General features: G+C 39.6%; 1 protein-coding gene and 1 pseudogene across 1 annotated transcript; one reads left to right on the top strand and one right to left on the bottom strand.

Annotated features, from left to right (window-relative positions):
* Positions 1 to 1,379: 1,379 nt before the first annotated feature.
* LOC133737897 (amino acid permease 6-like) lies at positions 1,380 to 3,114 on the top strand (annotated as a pseudogene).
* Positions 3,115 to 3,775: 661 nt separating this feature from the next.
* On the bottom strand, positions 3,776 to 9,405 carry LOC133739921 (protein tesmin/TSO1-like CXC 4). Its single transcript, XM_062167736.1, has 12 exons — positions 9,246 to 9,405; positions 8,420 to 8,574; positions 7,758 to 8,325; positions 7,484 to 7,630; positions 6,489 to 7,063; positions 6,333 to 6,407; positions 6,094 to 6,250; positions 5,897 to 5,995; positions 5,738 to 5,804; positions 5,078 to 5,246; positions 4,196 to 4,979; positions 3,776 to 4,105 (listed from the first exon to the last, which is right to left on the bottom strand). The coding sequence occupies exons 1-11, from the start codon at positions 9,318 to 9,320 to the stop codon at positions 4,235 to 4,237; spliced, it is 2,832 nt and encodes a 943-aa protein (XP_062023720.1). The 5' UTR covers positions 9,321 to 9,405; the 3' UTR covers positions 3,776 to 4,105; positions 4,196 to 4,234.
* Between the last annotated feature and the right edge of the window lie 104 nt (positions 9,406 to 9,509).

Here is a 9,509-nt window from a genome sequence, read left to right as displayed (position 1 = left end):
TTCCAATGAATCAAACTCGGCACTAGAACTAATAGGAGGTGTTCCTCCGCTGCTCATGGTTCCTGAAAAATACACAATTCAATTACTATATTCTAATCCCCATTCTCAACGTTACACCAATATGCAAAGAACCCAATATTTAGCATGATTACCCAATTAGCAGATAAGCTCAGCCAAAACAATAAAGCAATATTGCTTCTAATCCCCATTCTCAACGGTACACCAATAAGAAATTAAGAACTATGTACCCAATTAGTTGCTGCTATACAGTGTAACGTTATCAGAACTAGCCCATAGCCCATAGTATACACACAGAAGCATAACAATAGCCCATAGTATACACACATCGCATAACAATATCTCATAGTATACACTATACACACATCGCATAACAATATCAGAAGAACAAGCTCCACAGCTCCAAGCTCCAAATTGAAGAAATTGAAGAACAAATATGAGAAGAAGAGCATAACAAACATACCTGAAGCGGTCTTGAGCAGAAAAGATTCGGAGTAGAGGAACGACCGAACCGGGTCCGAGCAGAAGAGAAACGAAGAGGAACTGGGTCTCGTCCTTCCTCCTTCGTCCGAGCAGAAGAGAAACGATCAGAAGCCTTCCTCCTTTGTCCGACCGAACTGGTCTCGTCCGGAAGATAAACGATCAGAAGAAGAGGAACGACCGAACCGGGTCCGAGCAGAAGAGAAACGAAGAGGAACTGGGTCTCGTCCTTCCTCCTTCGTCCGAGCAGAAGAGAAACGATCAGAAGAAGAGCCTCCTTCGTCCGACCGAACTGGGCGAAACGATCTCGATCTTGTCTTCAGGGTCTGAGGTCGCGTCTATCTCGATCTGAAGAGAAACGACGGTCTGAGGTCGCGTCTAGGTCTTTTGATTGTTTTTTTTTTTTTTTTTTGCAGAGTAAAAAGTCAGTATTACCCCCACGTTTCCTATTTATTTACTTGCTGGCGTTTCCGCAGTGGATACGTACGTTTCCTAAACGTTTCCAAACACCGATCCGCGTTTCCGGGCGTTTCCAACCCGTTTCCGACCCGTTTCCGGTTCCGAAACGGGAAACGAGGCCATTTTGGCGTTTCCATGCATCATAGGATATATCCAATTTCAAAGAGGAAAAAAAAAAAAAAAACCTTCTTCCTGTCTTCTCAAGTTGAATATAAAATGAGCCACTAGCCCACTAGGGTGTTATTAAAAATTAGTCTTCCTAGTACATATGCACTTTGCAATGGTGAGATGATAGAAGGGAACAACTTTTTAAGTCTATTGGCAAGAACTTTAGAAGCAATTCTATAAATGACATTGCAAAGAGCAATAGGCCTAAAGTGACTTGCTTCTTTTGGTTCCATGATTTTTGGAATCAGACACAGATGAGTACTATTAGAGTTATCAAAATTTTAGTGCGAATTGGATCTTTACTTGACTGGGAGTTTACGATAATTTCATTCATTCAGGGCTATCCAGAATTCGATTTGCCATCAAGAGAAGTAAGTGGTGGTGCTTCCCCATGCACGGGGTTGGATTCGGGATTGTGCAAATTGTTTAATCTCAAATCCCAAACTTTCAGAAGCTGTCCTGGCTCTCAAAGCTTGCTCCAATTATGTCTTTTGGCTATGCTTCTATAGGAATTGGACTCTCTATTGAAAAATCATCTGGGGTATGCGATTCAATTAGCTAGTTCTCCATCAATCCTCATTTTTAATTGGTTCATCAAATAGATTGTAAGTCACTCTTACATGTGCAGGGCCGGAAGGAAAAACATCTGTTACTGGATTGCATCAATCTTCATCAGAAAAAGTTTGGAGTATATTCATTGCAGCCGGAGACATCGCACTTCCTTACTCATTCAGTCATTTGCAGTGATCATCATTGATATCCAAGTAAGATAATCATGCTTCCATGTTTATTAATTCACATCAAGTCTCCTAATTCACATCAAGAAGATTGGAATCCTTTGCTCGTTTTGAAGATGCAGTATATATTAAGTCCTTGTAATTTTCTTGGTCAGGAAACTGAAGTCATCACCACCAGAAAACAAAGTGATGAAGAAGGCCACCAAAACAGGGGTGATGGTGATGACAATATTATTTACTTTGTGTGGTACCTTGGGTTATGCTGCATTTGGAGATGAAAAAGTACCAGAAAATCTCATGGCTGGTTTTCTATCTCACAAGGCCTTCTGGATAGTGGACTTGGCCAATGTCTTCATCGTGGTGCACCTAGTGGGTGCATTTCAGGTATATATATCTTGCAGATAAATCTAACACTGCTGTACTCAATATAAAGCATATTTCATGTCCCTGATATAAATTGTATTGGATATTTGAGCAGGTATTTGCCCAACCAGTGTACTGCTTGATTGAAGTGTGAGCTGCTAGGAGATGGCCGAGGTCTGGTTTTGTAACCCCAAGGGCAGTAAGCTTTGGGAAGGTGACGTTCAACATCAACATGCTTCGCTTACGCTGCAGAACGGGCTTTGTGCTTTTGGCTACTGTGATTGCCACAGCACTGCCTTTCTTCTATTGGCTACTGGCCGCTCACCATCTACTTCCCGTTGCAGCTGCACATTGCGCAAAAGAAGATGCAGCGAGCAACCGTCCATTGGTTTGGCCTCCAGCTGCTGAGTGAGATATGTGCTTCCTAATTTCAGTTGCTGCAGCCTCTGGTGCAGTCCACGGTCTGCACAGGGGTCTGAAGGCCCAACGGCCCTTTAGGTTGAAGGAGTGAATCCTTGGTTATTTGATCTATCCAGAAAACATTTAGTCATTAGTTAATGTGGTTTTAGACTATTGTGTGCGGCTGAACGACTTGAAGGAGCTAGAATTTTTGTACAACTCTGGCTAGTATTTCAATACAATTCTCTCTCTCTCTCTCTCTCTCACCAGTATTTCAGTATAACTCTAACTAGTATTTCTATACAAGTCTCTCTCACTACGATAGTACTGTTGTACTCACAGAGTAGTTAACATACAATGGAGAATTGTAAATACACCTATTATAAGGGAAAGATGAATGGAGATGATGGTGAAGGTGGAGGGAGGAGAAATTGGCGAACAAGATTATTGGAGCTAGGGATGGAGTTGAATAGTATTATCAATTTAGTGAGGTTGGGGCAAAATAAGACAATGCCAAGGTATAGTAGCCACATATCAAAGTAAAAGCTTGCACAAAATCACCACAGCAGTGTAATATTTGCCGCCGACTCCCAAACCAGAGGAGAGAGGTTAGGTTCGTACCTTTCATATCCTTCAGAAGCCGGCACCACATAGAGGATATCAAATCTAACTACGATGTCTGATCTACTAAACCCGTACAAGTCCATTTGAAACTGTCATGCATAATTCTCTTTGACAAGCGGAAAACTAGAGCAATTGGAAAAGACAAACCATATAGTTTACACCACTACTAATTTGAGATCGAGTTGAAAACTGCTACATGCAAATGCTTGCAGTACACAGCTGCTAACTGCTAAGCATAACTGAGTCTGACACAAGAGATCACTAATAAGTAGTAACAAAAGATAAATGAGATGGTAAATTTATGGGGCAAAAGAATTAAACAAATTATAGGTTCAGCACAATTCATTTGCTGAAGCCTGAGTGAAGCATATGTATGCTGTTAGATGGTCTGGAGTGGAAAATATACAACCTAGTAAAAACCAGCTGATGGAGTATCTTCCAATAATAACGACAACGATCTTGAATTTATCTTCCACAATTAGAGAAAGTAAGATATGTCAATATAGAAACAAGAAAGATGAACAATTTTTATAGATTCAATTGAACAATTGAGCAACTGAAAGATTCAATTTAACAAAAAAGAAATGCAAACTAAAATCTTGAGAAAAAACATTAAGAAATGACTGCAAATAATGATGCAGTAGCAATGTGTTTCCATTAGTAAAACACAGCCACATGGTACAGTAAATGACAACTGTGATAATCATACATATAGGAAAATATTTATACTTCAGATATCTGAAGATGTCACCATATTCAAACCTGACAACATTCAACCCACAGACCAATGTCAGGAAAAGTCTTCTTTCTCATCCCAAGTACAACAATCAAAGACTACAGTGATCCCTTGGAGTAATCTGGAACATGTAACATGCCAATATTAGCATCAGTAATGAAACTTTAGAACTCTAACATTAATGGCAAGTTGAGGAATCGTGATAACTCACCCATCTCACCATGGATTCCAGTAGTGTCAATCATTTCTTTCAACCCTTATCTTGAAGAGGATTATTCATGTTCTGAATGGTACTACTACCTTTTGAACCAATACAAGGGGTAAGAGGTGGAAAAGAAGGCACAGCCTTCAGTATGAACTTGCGGCCACTTCTCAAGCCCCCTGAAGAGCTTGTACCAAGCTCATGATTGTGGCTGTGAGGAGGAGAAACACGCTTCTTATTTGGGGAGCTCACTTTCACCGACTTGATGGGGATAGAAGTGTCCTTCAATATCTCAGGTGTATCATCTTGCAGGAGGTCGTGATGGCTCTTTTCAGAGTCAAAACCTTGAAATGATTTCATCCCACCGAACCGATGCATTGGGGTGACTGGTGAACTATGCCAATGAAGAGAACTACCTGACAAGAGACAGTGACTTCCAGGGCACAGCTGAACTTGTGAAGCATTTGTCAAATCCCTTGTTGTCAATGATGCTGAAGAAGTTATGGCCAATGACCCAGGACCGGACAGTGGAGTAAGATGGCATGTAGTGGGGACTGCATAGCATCTTGGTGAAGTAGTCTCCAAACCAATGTTCTCGTAATCCTCTTGCCAATCATAAGAACCCACGTCCAACAATCCTTTACTTGTGTCCATAAGATTGTCACTGTTCTCTGAATTTCTCTGAGGAGATCTTGTTGAATTTTTGTGATGTGATATGATGGTAAGAGCTGATTGAGGAGATGGACGGCATATTGCCGGAAGGACCCTGGATTTTGATACATTATGTGTATCACTGAAAAAAAAATGTAAGAAGCAATCAAAAAATAATTAGGAATCAAACTATGACATAGCAATTCAAGATTACTGTGACATCAAAATCTAGAATCTTACTCAAAGCATTGCAATGATGGTGTCAACGGAGTGAGGCTGGGTGAATCATTTGAATCTTTCCTTGTTGCCACCATTTGCAGCTTCTCATCAAATGTGCTTTCTCTTATTTCCGTGCCATCTTTGTCAGTAATCACTTCTTCGGACACACCAGAATCCACGTCAACAAACTCTATAGCAAATAAGCTTATGTTAGAAAAGGACATTAACTGATCTCAGGGGTAAGAACAAATTTTGCAAAGTTATTCCAAGATATTGCTGCAAAGATCAATTAGCTTCTTCCACTCAATACTGTGAGTGCATTCAAATTCACAAAATACTCATCTTTGTAGTAGAAGAAGCTAAATGGGAAGTACCAATAGCATCACCCTAAAAGGAACTCCTAATATAAGATAAACATCATAAACTACATAATATGGGATAATGTCCTATTCTGAGATAGTCTTGCGTGCTATGTTTTAAATTTCCAATACCACTGGTTGAGTGGAATCATGTCTGAAAGTGTGGTCCTGATTGCTGTTGAAAAGTTAACAATATAGCATACCAGACTATCTAGCAAGAATATTACTCTTGAATATTCTTTTATTACCCCAGTGCAATGAGTAACGCTAAAAGTTCATAGCATGGAAGTGGAAAACAAAATTTATTAGTGTAGAGCCTTACCTCCCCTCTTGCCATAAGCATTTTGACATCCTTCACACCGGCATCCATTGGAGCATCCTACATTAGCCTTTAAGACAAAGGAATTTGAGAATTTAGGATCAGTTGAAAGGAGCAAGATAACAATATGCAGCATAGAAATATGGAAACGACATTCAAGACCTGATAACATTCACAATATTTTTTCAGACACATTGACTTTTTGCAATTGCACCCTCTTTTATGTCTTGCCGAGGCTGGTGTGAATTGATTCTCATCTTCCTGTCATGGACACTTGAAATCAAGTTTCTAAAGAAAGGAATATATTAATTAATAAGTGAAAGTGTTTGCTACCAAAGTATTAGTGGAAACTCACTTACACGCTCTACAACCTTGGGAGCAAATGCAAGAGGGTTACGGGATTCTATTTTTTGTCTTGTCTCAAGAACCGTATCTTCATACTCGGGTCTGTTAAAGCACTCTTGGCAAGCACAAGTTGTGTCACAATAGATTCCAGCAGAAAAACAATCACAATAACTGCAAAAAAGAAGAGTGTATTACCAAGTGACATAAAAATGTGCACTCATAGATTTACTTGGAAAAAAGTGGATCAACCTACAGTTTCAAGCATTTGGTCTTCCTGCAGTTGCAGCGCTTACACCCATCACTATCAATATTTCTCGATGCTCTTTTCCTGGAGACTCACTAACACATGTTAATACCACAGACAAAAGAAAGAATTGTACCACACCACATGAAAGCACATGACACAGACCTCTTCGTGTTTGGGCTAGATTGGTTGCACTCTTCGTAACTGTCTATACTGTGAGAATCAGATATCCTAATCTCATGTATAGGCCCATGATGCTCAAATTCCACAGAGTGGGGAGACTGGGTAGTGGCAGAACTTGCAGCAACTGAAGTCTCAGTTTCATTCCTCCAGTCTACACCACCAGCAGAATCTTTCTCAACCACATTCAATGAATTAGGACAGCGCCTTACATTAATAGATGCTGAGTTCATAACTTGCACACCCATGTAGCGGTCTGCTAATTTTATGCTTGTTGCACCACGAACCACTGATGCAGCATTGACAATACTGTTTAAATGCAAGCCAATACCGGATGGCTTAGAAACAGTTAAACGAGATTTTCCAGTACTCCGAGGTGGCAATGAGGCTGCCGTCTGTGTCTTCGTAGAAGTTATTAAGTCCACATAAGGTGATTCCACCATCTCTGATTCTACAGTGCTGGTAGGTGGTTCTGAATTGCTAACCTTCTCTGAAAGACTCAAAGAACCGTCCCCTTTGCCACTAGTACAAGGAGCCTCTTCAAACCGAAGGCAACGTCTCTGCATGTCACATTGGTTATTCCTTGCCTTATTGATCTTACAATTATTCTAGTATAAGAAGGACAAATCCTAGCATGATCCCATAATGAAAAGAAAAGGCCGTGTGCTCCTATTTCAGGCCCTATGGTGGCAATGTCGTAAAATGAAAACGTTTTATCATACCAAATAAATCCAGCCGGCCTTACTTGCATTACACTGAAGGAATTATACTTCCAGCAACCAAAGAAATGAAAAAAAAAAAGAAAAAAAAAAAAGAATGATGCAGAAATCATGCTAACTAGAAACACATCTTGACATTCTTTTCAAAGATTATAGAGAAAAAATGTGTTAAAAAAAAAAAAGAGAGAGATTCTTGAATCCAAAAGAGTTGTCCATAAGAGACCGCAAGTTGGTGCATATAATTCAGGTGTATTATCATACCTTAGAAGCATGCATTACAGCGTTTTCAATCAGTCTATTTGGAATTGAACCAGCATTCTCATCTTCATACACCTGACCATTATGCAAAGCTCCAGCTAGAGATTGAGGGCAGTAATCATAATCATCCTGATGTTCACCTCTTAGACCCTGTAACTTAAGAAGTCGTGGTTACATGTAAGAAAAGGCATGGGAACAGTCATATCATATCTTATCAAATAAAGTAGGTCCTTTCACTTTTTGTTTTTTGTGTATTGTAAAAGGAAGAAACAATTACCCGATCAAGAAATTCTTGGTGATATTCTCTCCTGAAAGCATTGTCAACAGATAAACCAGATTCGATATTTGTGCATTCGTTAAATCGTAATTCATCATTCCTTTGCTTTTCACTCCTTGTCAACTTTGCAATAAATGTTTGCTTTCCTTGATTGTACTCGTGAGCCTGCTCCGATGTCATAAAAGGTGCCTGAGCTTCCGTTCTTGAGTTGGTTGCATTATCATTTCTGTTGCCAAGTGTTAATGTGAGTTCCTTGGACTTGATTAAGCCACTTCTTGATGGCTCCAGCACACTGCTAGAATGTTCCAAATGTGGATTGACTGATTGATCAGAATTCGCACAGTCCACCTCAGTGGAATCAGCCAAGTATTCATCTACAAACCCTGAGGAGCTACAGGGATGAGTTTCCACAAAATTTTTGGTCTTGCAGTCTCTAGTGTCAGTAATCAAGCCCAACTGCAATTGTGTCAAAGGTTTCACAGGGTCCGCTGCACTATCAGCAAACTCTTTGCCTTCACCATGAGTTTTAGGTATTCCTGCACAGGATAATTCTGAGTGTTGAGACCGCCTGATAAGAATCGCAAATATTTAACGTGTTAGATACCAAGCAAACACAAATGATTCAATAAGAAAATAGAAATGAAACTCAAGTAATCCCAGACCTCTTTAGGAAACTCGTCTCAGTGTATGGATTTACTCGTGGTGATGTAAACACAAGAGGAGGAGAGCTAAGTCCGGGGAACCCTGGTGCTATATGTGTAGCCTTCACAGTCTTTATTGGGGACAAATTGTTGATAAAACTAAAAATAGGCGACTCCTGAGTCAAAGAACAACGAAAGTATGAATAACAGATTTATGGTCTACAAAGATTGACAATGTTCATTTCCGAAATAAAAGTCACAAATTCAACAAAATGACACTTCCGTACACCAACAAAAACAGTAGTTCAGATAAGGCAATCATTTTAAGTTCCAAGAACAAGTACTCCCATAATTCATTTAACCCTGGGACATAGTATAGTCCTACACTACCAGCCCTCTATATGATATAAAAGGAAATTGAGTTCCGATGCAAGCCCGGGAATCCTTGTAGTATTGCAATCACTAAAAGCACTCACAGAAATGAAATTATGAGCATTTTCTAATGGAAGATTGTAAAACGAAAACGAGCCACAAATCCATTAGACATAGTTTTCAATAGCTCCAAAGAACTCAAACTCAATCGTTTGCTAACCAATCACTCAATTATAAACCCTAAAATCACTTCAAAACAAATAGAACTACTCCAAACACCACAGAACCCTCCAATTCAAGCACAAACTACCAACCCAGTCCATCAATTGCAAAATCATCACAGTTACAAATCGAGAAACCAAAAGAAACAACAGGTAAAGATCTGCAGCAGAGGTCAGAAATCCACATAAAACCCCAAGTAGAAGAAGAGAATCGAAAAGCTTAAGCGGAAATTTTGAAGTGAAATTGAGATTACTTGAACTGGAGGAGAGCCGGATGAGGGTGAGGCTGTGGCTTTGGCTTTGGTTTTGGTGAAATCAGGAGAATCCATGATGGTGTGAAACCCTAACCGACTGCATTTTTTGTTTGTCTAACTTTTACTAATTAAGCCTCCACTTCTCTGGAACTGAGTTGCTACAAAAATGAGAACATTTTTAGATTGCGAAATTCAGGTTTTTTTGTTTTTTTTTTTTTTTTCTTCTTTTTTATTTTCTGGCTATTGAAGGGCGGGATTTTAAAT

This window comes from Rosa rugosa, chromosome 3, assembly GCF_958449725.1.
Source record: "Rosa rugosa chromosome 3, drRosRugo1.1, whole genome shotgun sequence".
NCBI classification, from domain to species: Eukaryota; Viridiplantae; Streptophyta; class Magnoliopsida; order Rosales; family Rosaceae; genus Rosa; species Rosa rugosa.
The sequence above is the reverse complement of the archived record's forward strand: the minus strand, read 5'-3'. Positions and strand labels throughout refer to the sequence as shown.